Source organism: Vicugna pacos, chromosome 3, assembly GCF_048564905.1.
Source record: "Vicugna pacos chromosome 3, VicPac4, whole genome shotgun sequence".
NCBI classification, from domain to species: Eukaryota; Metazoa; Chordata; class Mammalia; order Artiodactyla; family Camelidae; genus Vicugna; species Vicugna pacos.
In genome coordinates, this window is record NC_132989.1 from 51,253,756 (window position 1) to 51,276,312 (window position 22,557).

The following is a 22,557-nucleotide window of genomic DNA, read 5'->3' on the forward strand; positions in this document are numbered from 1 at the left end:
TATGAAACATATTTAATATTTATTTTTATCTTAGTAGCAGAATAATTGGTCATTATTTTCTAATTGTTTTTTCTCAAAAGGCTGACATAAGCCTTTAGGTCATGAGAAACAATTTGTTGTTCCCTAGGAAACCAGACTAGAAAACACAAATAAATAAATGCAAAAAAATCTGAATTGGCCATATATGGTCTCTGTCTTCAATGACCTTGCAGTTTAGATAGGAGACAAAACTGGGACTTATCAGTAGAGTGAAGCAGCTTTTTCGTTTATTCGCCTGTGTCTGATACTGAAACTACAAAGACCAATCAGATATGAACCTTGCCTTTAAGTTGCTTAGAGTTTAATACGGGGAGAAAAACACACAAAAGGAGTACAGTTAGTACTTAGAAATGCCATGATTAAACCTGTACAGACTGATGTGGAATCAAAGTGGAGAAAATGGCCTTTTTTATCTGGGATGATGTGGAAATGCTTATAGACAGTGTGGCACTTGAATTGACTCATGAAGATAAGTGATTTCTCATAATGCAAGCAGACTGGGGACAAGTTCTTAACAGGAAAAATGAGCAGGGAAAGTAGAGGCAAAAATGTGTGAAAAGTCTTGGGAAGGAGTTTGTTATGACATGAGTAGCATGATTGTTAGTTGAACAGAGAGAGTTGAGCTTGGTAAGGGCTTGATCATAGGAGGCTTTCTTTGCCATATTAACATAAATGATGTTATCCTGTGTACGTCTGGAAGCCACTGAAAAGAGTAAACCTTGGGAGTAAAAATGATCAAATATGCATTTTAGATACAGTACTTTGAAGATACTGTAGAAGATGAAGCTGAGGGGGAGAATTTGAGAAAAAAGTAAGCATTTAGGAGACCATTTAGAATTTATCTCTAGAGATAGAATAGAATATATTTGAGAAAAATTTAGTTTGGATAAAAGTTTATTAGTTTGATGTTGCTGGTACAAAATATGGAAAAATTTAGAATCATGTCTGGCTATCCAGTCTGGGGAACTAAAGACACCTTTTAACTGCAGTCCAGCTCAAGAAATGGATAATTATAAATATTCTAAAATACTTCACTCCCTTCAGGTTACCACCCTCCTGACATCTACAATGAATAGGTTAATTTGTTCTGTATTTAAACTTTATGAGTACCCAGGAAGACACAGCACGTAGTCATTTGTATCTGCATTGTGTTACTCAGCAACGTGCTTTTGAGCATCTATATGGTTGCATATAACAGAAATTCATTTTAATTGCTCACTAGCAGTGCTATCCAACCAGATTTTCTAAAATGATGAAAATATTTTATAACTCTAATGTACAGTGTAGCCTCCAGCCACATGTGCATTTTGTGTATTTGAAATTCAGTGAGTGTGAATGAGGCACTGCAGTTTTAATTTTATTTAGTTTTAATTGACTTCAATTTGAGTAGGCGCATATGGATAATAGTTACCATGTTATAGAGCATAGTTTTACAGTAGTCCATTATATGAATATATTAAAATTTGTTCATTTGTTCTACACTTAATGTTTCCAGTTTAGGGCTATTACGATTACTGTTTCTATGAGCATTCTAGTACTTGTCTTTTGGAGAACATATGAATACATTTCTACTAAGTACATATATAAACAGAAGAATTTCTGGGTCATAGTGTAAATGTATATTAAGCTTTTCAATATCTTTTAGAAGTATTTGCACAAGTTCATTCTTCTACTAGTCTTATTGTTTTTAAACTTGAACAATTTTAATAGGCATGTGTTGATGTTTCATTGTAGTTTTAATTTCCTTATTCAGAAGACTAATGTTATTGAACATACTTTCCTTTGTTCATTAGCCTTATGAATGTACAGTTTTGTCAAATGTCTGTTCAGTTCTTTTGTCTATTTTTACATTAGGTTGTCTGTCTTTTTTAATCACTGATTTGCAGGAGTTCTTTATATATATTTCTTAATGACAAAGATGAGTTATATTTATATTTCCCAGCAATAAAAATTAGACAAGTATGATTTTTAAAAGGCTATTTGTTACAGCTTCAAAAAGCATGAAGTGTTTCGTAATATATTTATTTATTTATTTATTTAATATATATTCTTTATACACTCCAAATGTGGGAGGTCATTTGTCATATATATTCATGAAAAATATCTTCAACTCTGTGACTTGCCTTTTCACTCTGATAATGGCATCTTTTGAGTGAAATAAAATTTTAATTTTAATGTCCCTTCTAAGAGATCTTTGCCTAATCAAAATTATGAGTACATTTCCTATGTGATTTTAATAAAAGATTACAAGGTCAGCAGTTCAGCTGGAAATGATTTTTTTTTGTATAAAGTAGGGGCCCAGATTAATCCTTTTTTTATATGAATACTAGTTGACTCACCACCATTTATTTAAAGGCTATCTTTTCCTCACAGTATAGCACAAGCAGACTCCATATATATAGGTCTATTTCTACATCCTGTTCTGTTCCATTAGTTTATTTTTGTATCCTTGCACCAACATTACACTGTCTTAATTGCTATATATTTATTGTGAACATTTGTATCAATCTTTGTTGTAAGTCCATCTTTGAGATTATCTTTGTCATTCTTAGCCCTTTGTATTTCCAGGTGATTAAAATCGCCTAGTTTCATTCCTAGATAACTGATGTTTTTGATGTTTAATATAGCACAGTATAATGTAGTTTACTGCTGGTATGAAGGAAAAGTAATTCATTCTTGTGCTTTGACCTTATGTTTGAGAGAGAGTTGGTAGATAGTTGGTGCTTACTTCATATTTTCTAATAATTAGTTGGTAGATCTTTCCAGAATTTCTATGTAATGTGGAACAAATTTCACCACAGCAGAGCTGCAAAGAAATAATGGTTTTATTTCGGATCTCAGAATTCCAATTCAGGGGATACTGATTTCAGCAAGCATTTAAAATGTGTTCCAAGGAGAAGAGAAAAGTCAAGGATTTATAAAAGAAAAACAAAAGCAAAAACAAAAACAAAAAACACAAGCTTGCAAAAATTGTTTCAGAAGAATTATGATTATTGCTGGCAAACTGAAGCTGTTTTTATTTTTACGTGATTGGTTGCTAAAGGCTACACTAGAGGGAGGTAAAAGTTCATTACTGTGACAGATTGCAGGTTTCCTTGTAGGGTCCTTCGATTATTTGTGTTTTGGTCCAACTCGAAAGTTCATGGGTCCAGCTAGTGAGGGCATACATAAGCCCTGCTTCCTTAATTGCCTCCAGGCTCCATTTTAAATAGCTCTCTTAGCGATAATGGCTACATTTTGAAGTTCCTCTTTCCACGGTACGTAATTGTTATCTGCAAATAATGATTTTTATTTCTTCTTCGCCAACCCTTATATCATTTTCCCCCACTGATTAAGCTGTCATGTACAATGCTAAATAGAAGTATTGGGAGTATCCTTGTTTTTTACGCTCATCGGGATGAAGGTTTTTGGTATTTCATTGTTAGATAAATTTACTGTAAATTTCACCCTTAAGTGTGGTATTGGTACCATCTATCAGAATAAGCCAGTTTACTTCCATTTGTAGTTCACTAAAACTTTTTTTAATTACTAAATTTTGAAAATTTTCAAACGCATTTGATACATCTGTTGAGATGATCACAGTATGATATTACTTTATTCTGGGAATAAATCGGATTTGGTCAGTTGGTGGATTTATTTTGCTGATATTTTGTTTAGAATTTTTGCATCTGTGTTAATGAATAAGGTTGCCTTAATTTTCTCTTCTTAGTAATATGCTTGTTAGGTTTTGGCAACAGTGTTATTCTGGCCTTGTAAAACGAGTTAAGAAGTATTTCGTCTTTTCCTAATATCTGACTATTTTATGGATGTATGGTATTTTTTTTTAAATTGAATCTTTGGAATAAATCACTTACATCACCTGGGCCTGAAATTTCTTTGTGAGAATGTTTTAAATTCAAAAATTGAATGCCTTTGTGTGTGTGTGTGTGTGTGTGTGTGACTAATCTTTCTGCCTTTATCTTTATAATTTCTATCATTTAACTTTTATGTTTATAATATTTTTATTTTATTCACATATATATTCTACCCATTGGTGTATGTGCCATTTCCATTCAGATATAAATTTAGCTGCATCCTGTAAGTCTTGATATATATTTTTCTCATACTTTTAATTTAAATATGCCTTTCAATGTATTTTTTAATTTGAACCATGTGTTATTTAGAAGTGTATAGTTTAATTTCTAAATATTTGGAAGTTTTCTTGATATATTTTTGTTAGTTACCTTAGTATTGAGTCCACTGTGTTCAGAGAATGTATAAGGATTCTTTCCTTGAAAATTTCTTTAGACTTAAAAAAGATCTGAAATCTTTGTTACTGTGTTTGCCTAAATCTTTTATTTCTATCATTTTTGCTATGTATATTCTGAGGCTGTATTAACTGAAAACAAATTTAGTTTTATTTATTTATTTTTTAATTGAAGTATAGTTGATTTACTATGTTGTGTTAGTTTCTGGTGTACAGCATAGTGATTCAGTTACACATATGTGTATTCTTTTTCATATTCTTTTTCATTTTAGGCTAATACAAGATATTGAATATAGTTCCCTGTGCTATACAGTAGGACTTTGTTGTTAATCTGTTTTATATATAGTAGTATGTATCTGATAATCTCCAACTCCTAATTTATCCCTCTCTCCTTTTCCCCTTTGGTAACGTGAGTTGGTTTTCTGTGTCTGTGACTCAGATTCTGTTTTGTAAATGAGTTCATTTGTCTCATTTTTTTTAGATTCCACATAAAAGTGGTATCATATGATATTTACCTTTCTCTGTGTGACTTCTCTTGTATGGAAATCTCTAGATCCAGCCATCTTGCTGCAAATGGCTTATTTCATTCTTTTTTTTATGACTGAGTAGTATTCCAATGTATAAATATATCATTTCTTCTTTATCCATTCATCTGTCAGTGGAAGCTTGTTTCCATGTCTTGACTATTGTAAAATAGTATTGCTGTGAACATTTGGGTGCATGTATCTTTTTGGATTAGAGTTTTTTCTGGATATATTCCCAGGAGTGGGATTGCTGGATCAATATGGTAGCTCTATTTTTAGTTTTTAAAGAAATCTTCATACTATTTTCCATAGTGGCTGCACCAAACTACATTTCCACCAACCGTGTAGGAGAGTTCCTTTTTCTCCATACCCTCTCCAGCATTTATCATTTGTAGATTTTTTTAATGATGGTCATTCTGACTGGTGTGAGATGATACCTCATTGTATTTTGATTTGCATTTCTCTGATAATTAGCAATACTGAGCATCTTTTCACGTGCCTATTGGCTACCTCTGTGTCTTCTTTGGAGAAATATATGTTTAGGTCTTCTGCCCATTTTTGATTGCATTGTATTTTATTATTGTTGTTATTGAGTTATATGAGCTACTTGTATATTGTAGAAATTAAGCACTTGTCAGGTGCATCATTTGCACATATTTTCTTCTATTCAGTAGGTTATCTTTTCGTTTTGTTTATAGTTTCGTTCCCTCACTGTGCAAAAAGGGGAATAAGTTTAACTTTTTGGGGTTTTTTTTGCTTTTATTTCTATTGCTTTGGTAGACTGACCTAGGAGAACATTGCTAAGATTTATGTCAGAGAATGTTTTGCCTGTATTCTCTTAAGAGATTTATGGTGTCTTGTCTTATGTGTAAGTCTTTAAGCCATTTTAAGTTTATTTTTGAATATTGTGTGAGGGAATGTCATAACTTCATTGATATACGTGCAGCTGTCCAGCTTTCCCAACAGCACTGGCAAAGAGACCATCTTCTCTCCACTGTATTTTGCCTCCTTTGTTGAAGATGAATTGATATAGGAGTGTGGGTTTATTTCTAGGGTCTCTGTTCTGTTCCATTGATCCATGTCTGTTTTGTGCCAATAACACACTGTTTTGATTACTATAGCTTTGTAGTATTGTCTGAAGTCTGGGAGGGTTATGCCTCCTGTTTCACTCTTTTTCTGCAGTACTGCTTTGACATTTATGGGTCTTTTGTGATTCCATATAAATTTTAAATTATTTGTTCTAGTTCTGTGAAAAATGTAGGTAATTTTATAGAGATCCCATTAAATATATAGCTTGCTTTGAGTACTATGGCCATTTTAACAATATTAATTCTTCCAGTCCAAGAGCATGGGCTACCTTTCCATTTCTTTAAATCATCTTTAATTGCCTTTACCAATGTTTTGTAGCTCTCAGCATATAAATCTTTAACCTCCTTGTAAGGGTTATTCCTAAGTTTTTCAGTTTTTTGGATATCATTTTCAGAGATTTTTTTTAACTTCTATTTTCTGATATTTCATTGTTAGTGTAAAGAAATGCAACAGATGTTTGTATGTTAATCTTGCTACCTAGCTGAATTCTTTTATTAGCTCTAGTAGATTTTGTGTGAAGTCTTTAGGGGTTTCTATATATAGTATCATGCCATCCTCATATAGTGACAGTTTTACCTCTTCCTTTCCAATTTGAATCCCTTTGATTTCTTTTTCTTGTCTGAATCCCATGGCTATGACTTCCAATATTATGTTGAATAGAAGTGGTGAGAGTAGGCATCTTTGTTTTGTTCCAGATTTTAGTGGGAAGGCTTTTAGCTTTTCTCCATTAAGTATGGTGTTAGGTGTGGGTTTGTCATAAACAGCTTTTATTATGTTGAGATATGTTCCCTCTGCATCTACTTTGATAAGAGTTTTTATCATGAATCTTTGTTGAATTTTATCAAATGCTTTTTCTGCATCTGTTGAGATAATTATGTGGGTTATGTCCTTTCTTTTGTTGGTGTGGTGTATCACATTGATTTACACATGTTGATCCATCCTGCTGACCCTGGGATGAATCCAACTTGATCATAGTGTATGATCTGTATGATCTGTTGTATTCGATCTGCTAATATTCATTAAAAATTTTTGCATCTATATTCATAAAAGATATGGGCCTATAATTTTCTTTTTTGGTAGTACTTTTCTCTGCTTTTGGTATCAGGGTTATGATGGCTTCATAGAATGACTTTGGGAGTGTTCTCTCCTCTTCAGTCTTTTGGAAGAATTTGAGAAGGACTGGTATGAGTTCTTTGTATGTTTGGTAGAATTCCCCAGTGAATCCATCTGGTCCTGGGCTTTTGTTTGCAGGAAGGTTTATTGTTTTTGTTTTTGTTTTTGTTTTTGTGATTGTACTTCACTTTTAGTGATCAGTCTGTTCAAATTATCTATTTCTTCTTGATTCAGTTTTGGTGGACAGTATGTTTCTAGAAACTTGTCCATTTTTTTCTAGGTTGTCCAATTTGTTGGCATATAATTATTTATAGTATTCATGTAAAAACAAATTTAGAATTACCTTAACTTCCTGCTTTATTGACCCCTTTATCCTTGTGAGACACTCTTCTTTATCTCTAATGACTTTTTTGTCTTAGAGCTACTTTTCTTCTGATTTAATATTGCTTTATCAGCTGTATTTTATTAGCATTTGCGTAAAGTATAGTTTTCTTTCCTTTTACTTTCCATCCTTCTCTGACTATACATACTTAAGGTATACCTAGTAAGACATAAATAGTTGAATTAAGAAAAAAAGCAGGTCTGACAACTTAGTTTTTAAGTTGGAGTATTAAATTAAAAATAATTGCTAATATGTTTGGGTTATCAACAATCACTTTATTATTTTTTTTACTTCTTCCTTTTGTTTCTTTCTTTACTTCTCTTGAATTGATCAAGTTATTTCTAATTTTTAATAATTTCTCTCTATTATTATGCTAAGTATGTATTTTTTTTCTTCTTATAGTAGTCACCTTAGAAAGGAAGGTATTTGAAACTATGACTCAAAATCTACAAGTCAGGAGGGAAAGACTGATACATTTTACTCCATAAAATTAAAAATAATAGTCAAATTCAAGCAATGATGAATATATGCAGCTCATATCCTATACAAAGATTTACTCCTCTACTAAGTAAAGCTCTTCTAAGATTAATAACCCAATAGAAAAGTGTGAAAGCATCAAAGAAAACAAAAAACAAGTACAAATATGGAAGAATGTTCAGCCACATCTATAATAAGGGTCATAGAAATTAAAATTTTAGTGTGATAATATTTCTGTACCTAGTTGACAGGAATAAAATCCTGATAATAAAATTGCTTATGTGGCAGTGTAGAAACAGAATACTTTCATATATTGCTTGTAAGATGACAAAATGGTGCAACTCTGATGAAAAGGGTATCTTTAATATCTAAAGCAATTGCAGATATGTTTGCCGTTTATGCCAGCACTTGTACTTCTTGCAGAAGTGCCTACTGATATATTTACATTCGTAAGGCTATCTATATATACAACCACATATTATTTAGGTAACAACATGGACTAGTACTAGATGGAGGGTCACTACTAGGGGGCAAGCAAACTGGCAGAATTTCTGGTGATCACATGGGGCTAAGAGTGACAGCATTCTTTATCCTCTGGAGAAAGTTGACGAATTCTGAAGCTGTGTGAGGCTTAAGTCTAAGGAGGAAGGTATGATTTATCTCTATCTCTCCATCAAGATGCTCGTTAAGAAAAGCTAGTTCTTAAATTCTTTCCATTCTGTCCTTCATTATTTCAACCTGTTTATGTATTCTCTCTTGTGATAGTTACCATGGATTTAAACAAGAAGGTGGGTGAGCACTTTAAGGAAAAAAAGGTGAAATAAAAAAGGAAAAGAAGTGACCAGGCCCCTGCTGCCCCTGCTGCCCTGATGGACCTTGGATAGAGAGCAAATAAAAAAAGTAGTTTCACTAATAAGTATTCAATTGTAATATTAAAACATACTGCAAGGAAACTGTAGAAGATGCAATGAGAAAATTATGGTTCAATCTAAATTCGTCTGGGGATTCAGAGAGGGTAACCATGAAGAAATCGTATCTAAGCTGAGCTGTAAAGGTTGGGGGATGAGACTTTCACACAGCGGGAACAACATATGCAGACACTCTGAGTTGAAGAAATAGCTTTATAAGAGCTAATTATAAGAGCTGTGCTAAACAATGTCATAGGCAAAAGTTATGAGGTGGCATGCCATGAGGCTGATGAGATCAGGCTGGCCTTGTAACTTTTTTTATTTTTTTTACAGTTCTAGATTTTATTCTAAGAACAGTGGGAAGCCATTGAAGGATCCTAATGGGGCAGTGAAATAATCAGAATTTTACCTTAAAAAAAATCACTTTGGCTCTAGGTGGAGAGCGGACTGAAGGGATAAGAATACTTGTTGGGAGATAAGTTAGGAAATTGTCACATTTTCTTCAGGCAAAACACACAAGCTTGGAATAGGCCAGTAGAATTAGGGATGAAGAAAATCAGAGACAAGGATACGAAAAAAATTTTTTTAAGTCACAGCATTTTATGATTGAATGTGGTGAATGAGGAAAAGCGTACTGTTTCAAGGATGACGCTTTCCAGGTTTTAGGCTTGAAAACTGCATGGATGATGATTCCACTTACTGTGACTGGGAGCACTAGGGGAAGAGCAACTTTTATGCAGGATAGGAACTTAAGTCCAGAACTTAAGAAAGATACGCACTGAAAACATAAAGCTAGAAGTCATAAGAGATATTAGAAGCTGCCTTTTACATTTTGGAAGAGTACTAACAAATGTTTTGTTTATTCCATGAAATTCTTTTCTCTCAGTAGAGGTACTAGGAATTGAACCCAGGACCTCATGCATGCTAAGTATTCCATGAAATTCTTAAACCATCAAATCATAACCTTACTCCTTATACGAATACAAAAAAAATCACTTCATTGTTAAAAACATACTAATATTTTTCTTTAAAGTTTTGTTTTTTATACCTATTATTTATTGTTTTGCTGTTCATTTAATTGATTTGGAAAATCAATTAATCTTTTCATCTTCTTTTGTATATCACCTAGAAAAAAGTTTATAATCAAACTGATGATACATAAATATTTCTTAATGATTATACTTATGAATTACTGTTAGCTCGTTGTTATGCTTCAGAGAGCACCAATATCATATTACATGTAAGAAAATTGCTTATGCTAAATGAAACAGAACATTCAATTACAGTTAAGCACATGACCCACATTTCCACTTTATACCGAAAACTTTATACTGAAGTGTGGTTCTAAAATGTGATACTTTACTTCTTTTATGTGTCTTTAGTGAATCTGCTTCTAATAAAAGTTAAATTACTTTTTATTTAAAAACATTATCAGTTAAGAATTAGTAAATTTGTTTTCATTTTCCTAGTAGTAAACATTTCAGGAAAGAATATATATTTTTAGCAGGTTGATAGAGATGGAATTACCTCACTTTTCACAAAATAGTCATAAAATACTGTATATATGCTACATTTTAATAAATTGAGTCATTTTTGATGAAAATATTGGTCATATTTATTAGTCAAGTTCCAGACAAAGAAAACAAATGTTAAGCATAGAGTTTATTTAAAATACCCAATTAAAATGTAGCTTTTCTTTTTTACTTTCTAAAATGTTCAAAGGTTATTTTTTATTGTATTTTAGTTTATTTTCCAAACCATTAATATGTGATATTATTCATTATTTTTCCTTTTAAAACAAATATTTGATTTGACCAATATGAAATACAGAGATCTTCATTCTTTATATTTGAGAAAGTTATTTTTTATTTATTTTAGCTCTTGAATACTGAGGGTAAGAATCAGAGGTCCAACAGGAAAGAAATGGTACCCTCAATTTAGGACAGTTCAAGCAAGGTTGAATAAAGTGGCTATTTAACATGTGGGCAGGGTATAAGGAATCTCGAGGCATACTGCAATACTTCAGGTCTGTTACTATCCCACACCCAAAGGGAGACGGGGATAGGAAGGAGAGAGACCTGCAGAGGGGTCTACTTTGCCTAGGGACCCAGTTAGCCTGCCGTAACTCTGCAGGAAGGGAGCCTGAGAATGAAGACATTGACTTGACTTTCTTTCCTCAGTCTGGAGCACCCCGCTGGCAGAACTCAATCAGAAGCCAGAGACAAGAGCTATTGCTATAGTCCATTTAGGTCAGCCTCCCAGGGCAGAGAACCAGGTAGAAAAGGTAGAGAGTGAATCTCAAGAGGCAAAAGGAATAAATCTGAAACAATGGATGTGCACCTCAGAATGAAGAATGACAAGTGTGAAACGTAGTGCTAAGGTTTTTTTTTTCAGCAAAGGCTGGGGGAGAGGGTTGGGGCCATAAGTGACTATTCCCTGTGAAGAGCAAGAAACTTTGGGTTTGGTTGGCAAGGGGCAGGATATAGAGAAATGGGAAAAGTTGTAGTTCTTTAATTCAACCAGATTGAACTCTGTCAACTAGCTAAGGACTCAGTCTAACTGATGCACAGGAGAAAAGTTGACCCTGAAACTAGCAAACATCCTCTACAGCTAATAATACTGTTTTGATGATGTCGTTGCTATTTGCTTGCAGGATTACACCTGACAGACAACGTTCTCTGGCCTTGGGTGTGACCTGTGTGATTCTGAGACTATTTGGTATGGACTTTTTGCAATCTTTTATTACATTGAATTGTTCCTTTTTTGATTTATGTATGTGTCAACAAGTATATTCAGAATTTCAAATGAACAATAATGATTAACTGACAAAAACAAGTGAACGAAGGAGCTGCTTTACAGAATTTAGGAGACACTACTTAGTGCAAAAAGACAGTACTTAATGTAAAGCCCATTCTGTCATATAAAATATGCGTTAATATTATATTCAGTTAGGAGAGACAGTCTTTTTATCTTCAAGCTCATACAAGTGGTTTGATAAGCTGAAACAAAACACTTACGAGCACAGAAACTATATTTTACTTTGCTTGCATGTTTGAGAAGTCACTAACTTAGACTAGTACTTCTAAACATTTTCATTGCCAACGACACTGAATCCGATGTTTTAAAGTATTTATATCCAAAGAAGAAATTGATTTTGCTGAGGGGAATGTACTCTGTACTTCAGGCTTTCTTAAAACAGCAGAAACCTGCTTTCAAGTCTGCGTCATGACTCTATTAGGATCCCTGATTCAAGAAATTGATTAAAAATACTGGTGGGGTAAGGAAACAGGGTTAGACTGAATTGAAGACTGAAAGACATATGATAAATGGAGTCAAGAACGTAGAAAATTCTAAGTGCGGCTCTAATGAGCAGAAAAATCATTCTCTAGCTAGCTCAGTGTGCAGGGTTTAAGTTAGCTTTTTAAACTGAGAAAAATTAGAGCATAAGTTTTTTATGGTGGATCCTGATCCAGTAGATAAGGACAGATTCTTAATGGAGGAGGGAGCATAAGAAACGGCAAATGCTCGGTTTCCTACCTCGGAAAGGATGCCAGTGAGGCTGATGCGTTCTGGAATGGGAGAGAGTAGAAGAAGGTGATGATATTTTAGATATGACTGTCTTTAGATCTTGCAGAGTTTTGCCATCAGAGAATTTTAAGCAGAGGGTAGATATTTTCTGTCTTACATTTAAAAGATAACTCTGCTGCTGCTGGGAGAAATATTTATAGAAGATAAATGTGGAGGAAAAGAAAAAGGAGGCTTTTGCTGAAGTCTAAGTTAGACTTACGTTAAGTTGGATTCTGGGGATTGTAATGAAGAAAGAGAGAAATCAACTTATCCAAGATATATTTGGAGTTAGTGTTACAAAAAATGTACCATGGATTGGAAAAATATGGTGGGAAATAGAAAAAAATGAGTAGTATGTCTAGGTTTTTCACCTTGAGCAATTGTAAACAGCGTGCCCGCGCTCACTGAGATTAGAAATCTGGTGATGGGTAGTGTTTGACTGGAATCAGAAAGTCATGGGCATGAGGGCTCTGATAATTTCATTACATCTGTTAGTTCTGAGAACCCAGGTCTAATGCCTTTAGAGTGGCTTTTTGTTTATTTATTTATTTTTTTAATTTTAAGACTGTTCACTCACTTTTAGCTGAAAGCAACCATGTTGCTAAGGAGATGCTGTCTCTGTGAGTAAATAGACATTTCCCTCAGGCAGCACACAACTGTTCCTCTGGATTTGAGGTCTTCTGAAGCTAAGGCTGCTACCAAAACAATTATATTTTCAGTTATTTCTCTCAATATCTCGATAAATAACATATACATTGCATTTTGAAACTAATTTTTCAGTCACTGAAAATTTCACAATTTGAAATCTTTGGAGATGCACTGAGTTCACAAAATCAGTATTTAGTATCTCTGTTTTAAATACTTTCTCTTACATTTTTCATTGAGAAATTAACAAAAACTTTGATGTGTGTCAACTAAACAACATGCATACCATTCTAAAAAAGATGAAATCTACTAGTGTTTTCTTAATATCTACGGAAATAAGGGTTTTTCAAAAACAGTTATGTTTCCAGTTATTAACAATCCTATCAATAAGTAAACTCTTAGATAATTTTAAATGATATGTTTATGGTGATGATGACTAAATATAGGTTTGATTTTAGGATAAAAATTATTCTGACCCCAACCTATAGTGTTTTCATGGAGAATTTACAATCACTGCATTTTTCATAGGGACTATACCTGGACAAATAGTTTTTAAAATATTAAGAGACAATTCTTGTATCTTTGGGGATGCTGAGCACCGTGGAGGCAGTACAAATTGTTGGATCTATAACAAGACAAAAATGATGTACTTATTGGTAGGAGCATGTAAGTGATAACTGTTAAGGAATGTAGAGAAGTAAAATTGTTTTTAAAAGCTTCTGGTTGTTTATACTAAGGTATAGATGTAATAAACTAAGAATAAATGGATGCATTTATGTTTAAAGAAGCCTTATCATACAGAAAATATTTTAGAAACTAAATTACTATGGAATGTATATAAATATTTGAGACACGGTTGTTTTATGTTATTCCTGAATAAAGGGTGATAACTAGCAGAATTTCACTTTGGGAAGGAATTTTGCTTATATCCATAAACAACCAAGTTGCTGGACCTTGGTCCCTTTCCATTTCTGAATTAAGATTGGATAGTTAAAAAAAGTTTTTTTACACCACTAAAAACTATCAAAATACTCCTATCCCACTTAATGTAAATTTCACATTGTCTTTTATTCTCAATGATTTAACAGTGCTGGACACATTGCAAACATTCAATATGTGTTAAATAATTAAGAGATACAGGGAATTGGGACGCTTCGGTGGTAAGGTGAAAGTGCTGGGCAACTCTAGGTATGCTTGTATTACTTTGGAAAGTTCACTAGATCTTGGATCTTAGTTTATTCACCTGTGAAGTGAAAATGTTGGACTACATAATTTCTGAAGTCTTAATCAGCATTAACACTCAGTGGTTTTATAGTACAGATACTATTGGTGGGCTAAATATTTTTAAATATTTACATGTTTTATGATTTTACTGAGTTCGGTAATTCAAAGAATCACATAATGATAGACTCCAATATTTAACAGTAACAAATATCTGTTTGATAAACAGTATACAGAAATGCCTTTTAATCCAGAAGTCCAACGAGATTACTCTACACTGAACACTGAGTAAAGTAACATTTAAAAAAAATTAGAAAGTCAAATATGGCAGTTAAGAAGTCAAAATTAATTTCTCAGAGATAATTCAACAAAACTAGACAATATTCTTAAAGAAGTCCTCTTAAACACTGTTGAGATATAACTAATATGCTTAACTATTTTCAAACACAGCATATAATTGAGAAAATTGATGAATTACTAGATAGGAGATCTAGGATGCTAGGGAGCTACTAAAAGGAGATAATGATAATAAAGAACATCAGGAATTGCAGTCAGAAAGGGCAAACACAGGAAACTGCAATAGGATATGCATTTGGGGCAATTTAGTGTAAACCAGTATATTTTAAATTTTATCCAATGAGTCATTTGAATCAGAATCGTTTGAAGTGCTTCATAAAGTATAAGTTCTAAGGTCCTGGTTTAGAACACCAAGAATTAGTGGTAGGATCTGTTCAGCAAATGGTGTTGGGAAAACTAGACAGCAGCATGTAAATCAGTGAAGCTAGAACACTCCCTCACCCCATACACAAAAATAAACTCAAGATGGATCAAAGACTTAAACATAAGACAAGATACAATAAACCTCCTAGAAGAAAATATAGGCAAAGCATCTCACATACATCTCAGAAATGTTCTCCCAGGACAGTCTACCCACACAATAGAAATAAAAGCAAGAATAAACAGATGGAACCTAATTAAACTTACAAGCTTCTGCACAGCAAAGGAAACCATAAGTAAAACAAAACGATAACCTACAGAATGGGAGAAAACTTTTGCAAATGATGAAACCGACAAAAGCTTGATCTCCAGAATATATAAGCAGCTCATATGAATTAATAAGAAAAAAACAAAGAACCCAATCCAAAAATGGGCAGAAGATCTAAACAAGCAATTCTCCAAGGAAGACATACAAATGATCAATAGGTACATGAAACAATGCTCAATATCACTAATTATCAGAGAAATGCAAATCAAAACTACAATGAGGTATCACCTCACACCAGTCAGAATGGCCATCATTCAAAAGTCCACAAATAAATGCTGGAGAGGCTGTGGAGAAAAGGGAACCCTCCTACACTGCTGGTGGGAATACAGGTTGGTGCAGCCACTGTGGAAAACAGTGTGGAGATTCCTCAAAAGACTAAGAATAGACTTACCATATGACCCAGGAATCCTGCTCCTGGGCATCTATCCAGAAGGAACTCTACTTCAAAAAGACACCTGCACCCCAATGTTCATAGCAGCATTATTTACAATAGCCAAGACATGGAAACAGCCTAAATGTCCATCAACAGATGACTGGATAAAGAAGATGTAGTATATTTATACAGTGGAATACTATTCAGCCATAAAAATGACAACACCATTTGCAGTAACATAGATGTCCCTGGAGAATGTCATTCTAAGTGAAGTAAGCCAGAAAGAGAAAGAAAAATACCATATGAGATTGCTCATATGTGGAATCTAAAAAAAAAATAATAAATAAATACAAAACAGAAACAGACTCATAGACATAGAATACAAACTTGTGGTTGCCAAGGGAGCAGGGGGTGGGAAGGGACAGACTGGGATTTCAAAATTTGTGTATACTGACAGGTATATGCAGAATAGATAAACAAGATTATACTGTATTGCACAGGGAAATATATACAAGATCTTGTGATAGCTCACAGTGAAAAAAATATGTGACAATGAATATATGTATGTTCATGTGTAACTGAAAAATTGTGCTTTACACTGGAATTTGACACAACATTGTAAAATGACTATAACAATAAAAAAAGTAAATAAATAAAATGGGGAAAGGCTTAAAAAAAAAGAATTAGTGGTAGGAATGCGTTGTTTTAATGAAGCACCTCGAATTATGTTTATCACAGTGAACTTTGAAGGCAGCTATGTGAGAGATCTGAGAGCTATCCTGTCCTGCATTGTAGACAATAACCGCGTAGAGCTATTTAAATTTCATTACATTAAATGCAATTAAAAATTCAGTTCCTCAGTAACTGATAACCTAATTTTACTTGTTTAATGGTCACATTTGACTATTCTAATGGATGGACAGTGTAGATGTAGAACAGTGCCTTTGTCACAGAAAGTCCTGTGCACACTACTACTCCAGAGCGAGGCATATTCCACAGGGATCTATGAACTGTAGGAGCCCACACTGAACTTCAGTATGTTTTTGAAATAATAAAATTCTGTCTATAACAGTAGTTAGTCCTTTTAAAAAATTTGTGAGTATTATTTCATTTTATGAATATTCTATAGTTGATTCATGCTCTTATTAATGGGCATTTGAGTTGTCTGCAGTGTTTGGCTGTTATAAATAAATATTTGAAATACTATTGTATCATTACAAATGGCATAGACTTATTAATGTTTCCTGTTTTAACTCTTGAAATTACTACAAGTGATTTTGTCAGATAATTAATATATTGTTGCAGTAAAATATTTTTACTTTAATTAACAGGGTCGTTTGCATCCAAAGTTCGAGTACTTTAATGTATTGTCTGTAATAAGTTTATGAAACTTGAAAAATGAAAATGAATCCAAAAAGTAACACAATCGATTAATTTTCAAAAATAGCTCTGTTGGTATGTGGAAAATGATGAATATTTCAGAAAAAGTAATGCTGCTTTAGTAACTTAAAAAGCTTCCAGTTCCCACTGATTATTAAGTTTTGAGTGTAGAAACGTATTTTTATGTTTTAGAATTAATACATCCTGTGAAGTGGTAACACACTTTGCATTTTTCTTGGGCTATATGTTTAAGAAATCTAAAAGGTTTTGTAAATTTTTTTTAAATTTCTTTTAACTTGATAAAAGTTCATAACATTAATTACATTCTACAGTTGGATTCTACAGTTGGAAAATTGGTATCTTTAGAGATGATACATACTTACCTTTTCTTTGATAAATGACTTTCCACAAACATTTTTACTCTAAATAAATGGACACATCTGAGGGTTGTATTTTCTCCTAATCCAGGGTTTACTTGCAAAGCAATTACTATCTTCTGCACTGCCATTGCAGTTCACCTATATAAATACTTACAAAAGAAAAATAGTGACGTCCTGCATGCAGTTGTGAAGAATCGAAAAGTAAAAAAGAAGGAAAGAACTGATTTATAACTGGATCATCATTGTGTAAGAATTACACATTGTCAATCTATCAATGGGATATTATTAAATAATAAACATTAATAAAATCTAAAATAATTATAACTACATGTTTAGTAATTGAATATAATTCATATGATCCTATAAGCTTTATTATATTTTGAGTGCAAATAGAATAATATCGTCTCTATTTTGTATTTTTAAAAGATAAACATATACATTTAATACTTTGAAAGAAGATGAAGTGGAATTGGGAAAATGCACATAGGTTAATTCTGATTGCAATGATATATATTAGTTATTGGTCTTGGTTATGTAGTATTACTTAGGTTTCACGTAGTTTACTCTTGTGTCTTTTCATTTGGTCTGTGGAGGTTTATTTCTCAATATTTTTTCAAAATAAAATTAGGTGTGCCAATCCAGTTCATATAATAAAAATTTGTATTTAAGGCCATATTTATTCTCCAAAAGAAGACTATTTTAAAACCATTTAAAATTAACATTTATCTTTTATTTGATGATGGAGAGGTTTCCTCAGAAAATTTCTTTGGTCAGTTGGCCAGTTTGCAATACATATTTTCATGCTTTTTTAATTTTAGTGGACAGAAATTCAATATGATCATATACATCTCTTGTTACCTTGACTCGAATTTTATTGAAGAGACTACCTGGTACCTAAATTGATATCCATTTTGTGCTTTATATTTAATTTTATGATTAATCATAATTTTTCACTTGAAGAAATATTCAAATTTGAATGCAGAATGTGTGAACCATTTGTAGAATTTTTCTTAAGTTGAAATGTATGTCTATAGAAAATTGTTGATATAATTGTTTCATACATTATTGTATATCTATCCAAATCATACACCGATTTTCCAAATACCAAGATAAAAATCAGATTCTTATGAAGCAAAAACTTCTCTACAATGTTTCTTTTGTTCTCTTGGGAGAAGGAACAATTGACAAAATTTCCCCTTTGTTAACTCACATTAGTCAATGACCCTGTGTGTAAGGGCAGGCATTGCCCTGTTCATGGTCTTGGCTGGCAGAAGGAAATGTGAAGCAAGGAGTATTCATGTCTTACTATATTTTTTTGTCCTTAACTTCAACATATATTTATGAAAATTTATAAACTAGTCTTTATTTGAAACTCAACTTGACTGCTTGGTTTTTCTCCATTTGAACCAGCAGGATGGTGGAATATCTGAGGATCAGAGTGTAAAACCAGGAGTTTTTCCTTTAAAGATTCTACAAGATCTGTTGGTGTGCCCTACATTCAGAAAAGGAATATCACACATGATATTTACCAAAGTAGCCACGTGTATCTGTGGTGATCTGTATTTTCAAAATAAAGTGCATTCTTGTAAAGCATTTCTCATATGTTTTTAATGTTCATAGGACTTTAAATATCAATGTACAATATAGGTTTTTCTAGAATTGAAGATTAATAATTTTAGGTGATTTATATTTTCTTAATATTCCACTGTCTAAAATTATTATTTGAAAATTTATACAACTGGAAAGTAAGGTAAGACAAAAACATTTAAATCCATTTTGAAGGTGCTTATAGTATGTGTCTGTGTATATGCATCAATATCTATGTATTTTTCAGAAAATAAACCAGTAAAGGTATAATAAAAATTATAATAATTTGGAGAGTAGTCTTAAGACTTAAATTTGAATATAATGTTCTGCTATGACAGAACATGTGTTTCAATGTCACTAACTAGTTCATAGAAGATTGATAGAGAAACAATACAATTATAGCCCAGAAATCACATTGCTTAACACCAATTTAGTAGCTTTTAGAACAGTCAGTGGAAGCTTTCTCACTAATAAAGAGAAGAACTTAGCAATAAATGAAGTCTTAAGGGAAAAACAGCTAAAAATCCTGTCGAAGTACCTTTCTTTGGAGTTAGCTTTGACTGATTTAACACTATCTGGAATCTTTATAATTTCTACAGTGTTACTGTATCCAGTAAGCTGCAAGTACAAATGGAGAAGCTGCAAAAACATTTTTAAATATTAGATTTTTAATTTTTGATGGAAGTGTTCTCTTTTGAGAATTCATGCCCTCAAGGAGCTACATCTCAAAGGAGAGAGGTGAGTCCCAGCATTTAAACCTGCAGAAGATTGAATGTGATGCTTGGTAAAAATGCTGTGGAGATTTAGCTGTGCTAGGATTTATTAAGATTGTGATTGTTTTTGTTAGGACAATGGTTACAAAGTTGCATAGGTTTTTTAATGGTTTACTCTACAATATTTTTTCCATAAGCTTAGTTATTTCTGGCGCTTGATTTTGCCTAAAGGGACATTTTAAAAGAAAGCATACTTAGTATTACAAGCAGAAATGCTTATGCTATAGAATTGGTGAGAGTTTATTTGTGCTCTTCAAATTGCATTTTCTCCAAAGTCTTAAAATAATAACTACAAATATCCTAGTTCCTCAATCTTTTTCTTTTCTGGATTCTCACTTATATTGGATTGAAGTTTTCCTGCTTTTAACATTGAGCATTTAATCTTACATATATAACCTCAAAAAGTATTGTTTTGATTTATTAATACCATACTTTCCCTTTCAGCACTAAGAGGTTACTCTCCTTTTTCCCTTTTTAAGATATAATTGACATGCAGCACTGTATAAGGTGTGTAGCATAATGCCTTGAGTTACATATATTGTGAAATGATTACCACAATAAGTTTAGTTGATATTTGTCATCTAATGTAGATGAGAAAGGAAGAAAGAGAGAAATAGAGACCAAAAAAAGAAAGGTAGGAAGAAAGAAAAAGAAAATGTTTTTTCCTTGTGACGAGAACCCTTAGGATCTTCTCTCTTAACTTTCAAATATACCCTACAGCAGTGTTACTATAGTCATCATATTGTACATCTCATCCCCAGTACTTGTTTATCTTATAACTGAAAGTTTGTGTATTTGACCACCTTCATTGAATTCCCCCGCCCTCAACCCCTGCCCCTGATCAACACGAATCTGATCTTTTTTCTATGAGTTCATTTTGTTTCATTTGTTTTAAATCCCACATACAAGTGGTAACATTAAGTGTTTGTCTTTCTGTGTCTGACTTATTTCACTTAAGCATAATACCCTCTAGATCTTTTCATGTTGTTGCAAATGGCAGAATTTCATTTTTTAGGATTGAGTAATACTTCATGGTGTGTGTGTGTGTGTGTGTGTGTACACACATCTTCTTTACTCATTTACTGTTGCAAACCTCGGTTGCTTTCCATATCTTGGCTATTGTAAATAATACTGCTGTGAACATTGGGGTGCAGTTATCTTTTCAAAGTAGTATTTTTGGTTTCTTTGGATATATACCAAAAAGTGGATTTACTGGATTATGTGTTCTATTTTTAGTTTTTTAGTTTTTTTTTAGAAATCTCCATACTGTTTTTGGTATTGGCTACACCGAATTACATTCCTACCAACAGTGTAGGAAGGTTCCCTTTTCTCCACACCTTCCCCAGCATTTATCGTTTGTGGACTTTTGAATGATGGCCATTCTGATTGGTGTGAGGTGATACCCTCATTGTGGTTTTGATTTGCGTTTCTCTGATAATTAACGATATTGAGCACTTTTTCATGTGCTGGCTTATATATTTTGATACAGAGTGTTACCATTTATTAATATGTGGAAAGTAGGTGGAGTAGAGGATTTAGAATAAAAGATGAGTTCGGTTTTAGATATATTAAGCTTGAAGTACTAACGAGGCAGCTAACTGCCTTTTGGCGATTGAAAACACAGATCCAAAGCTGAAGAGAGAGATCTCAACTAAAGCCATAATTGGAGATCATCAATATAAAAATTATTATTAGATCTATGGAAAAAAGATAAATTTGCCCAAGAAAAAAAAAAGCCTACTACAAACAAATTTTGAAGACTGTGATGTGTAAGAAACGGCTAGAGCAAGAGACTGAGAAGAAGAAAAAAAAACCAGGGGTGAAATCAATACAGTAAAATGCAAGGTAAGAGTAGATGAAGATGATGAGCATAGTCACAATTGTCAGATGTTGCTGAGAAGTCAGAGGAAATAAGCAATGAATGTTCCTACTGGATTTAGCAACAGAATTTGTTGGAAACCGGAATGAAAGAAATTTCAAAGGAATTGTAGGAGCAGAAGTGAAATGCGGTAGATTAAGGAATGTATTGGAGATGAGTAACTGGACACATTAAATGTAAACAACTTCTTCCCTAAGTATGGGTGTGAACAGAAGATATAAGCCAGTAGATGGCTGGAATGCTAAGGTTTGTCAAGGGTGGTAGATGGGGTGTTTGCTATTAGTGTTGTGATGGGTGGCTTGTGTATATGTTCAGAGGCTGGTAAGAAGGAGCAAGTAGAAGGAGACTGTGGTCTTAAGAGCAAGAATATAATTAATAGAGTAGATTACTCAGAGCTAGATTACTCAGGAGAGGAGAGGATGGATTTCTAAACACAGGAAGAAAGATTAGCTACAGTAAAAAGAAAAGGCTTCCTTTGCAACAGAGGCCACAAAGGAAAGGATGGATGCAACTTCAGGTAATTTTGTAGGTGTAGTGGCTGCAACTTGAGAGAATTCCTCAAACCACATGATCTTCTGAATGTGTCTCTTTGTCCTTACATGCCCTAATCTTTGCAATGTGCGTTCTGTTATGTATTCAGCATGATACCTCTCTAACTGGTCTCTTGGCCTTTTTTTCATCTAACCCACTCTCTTCCCTGATGTGAAAGGAATCTTTGTAAAATGCCAATCTGATTAGGTTACACAATGAGTTGTAAGTGTTTACCTACCTGGCTCTTTTCTAGATTATGAGCCTTTGAATCGAAGTATTGTGTTGTTCATTACTCTGTTCCACTTTTTTATGGAATGAATGCCTAGTGACTTTATCTTTAATGCCATTGGCACCAAAGTCTTTGTTTTTAATAGAGATTGTCGGCTGATAGATTGCTA

General features: G+C 33.0%; 1 protein-coding gene and 1 long non-coding RNA gene across 4 annotated transcripts in view; both read left to right on the forward strand.

The window, feature by feature from the left end:
- The window catches only part of SLCO6A1 (solute carrier organic anion transporter family member 6A1), a 74,734-nt gene extending 55,752 nt beyond the window's left edge, over positions 1 to 18,982 (forward strand). Inside the window, exons 11-14 of the mRNA XM_072958337.1 lie at positions 11,432 to 11,496; positions 13,519 to 13,656; positions 17,478 to 17,635; positions 18,803 to 18,982. Of these exons, the coding sequence (XP_072814438.1) occupies positions 11,432 to 11,496; positions 13,519 to 13,656; positions 17,478 to 17,620 (346 nt within the window). The 3' untranslated portion in view covers positions 17,621 to 17,635; positions 18,803 to 18,982. The remainder of the gene's footprint in view (positions 1 to 11,431; positions 11,497 to 13,518; positions 13,657 to 17,477; positions 17,636 to 18,802) is intronic.
- Positions 18,983 to 19,585: 603 nt separating this feature from the next.
- The window catches only part of LOC140695612 (uncharacterized), a 29,509-nt gene continuing 26,537 nt past the window's right edge, over positions 19,586 to 22,557 (forward strand). For 2 of the 3 annotated variants that reach the window (XR_012071289.1, XR_012071291.1), the window contains exon 1: positions 19,586 to 19,714. This is a non-coding gene — a long non-coding RNA (uncharacterized lncRNA). Of the gene's footprint in view, positions 19,715 to 21,054; positions 21,595 to 22,557 lie in introns of those variants that run through there. The other variant, XR_012071290.1, reaches the window with a different exon arrangement.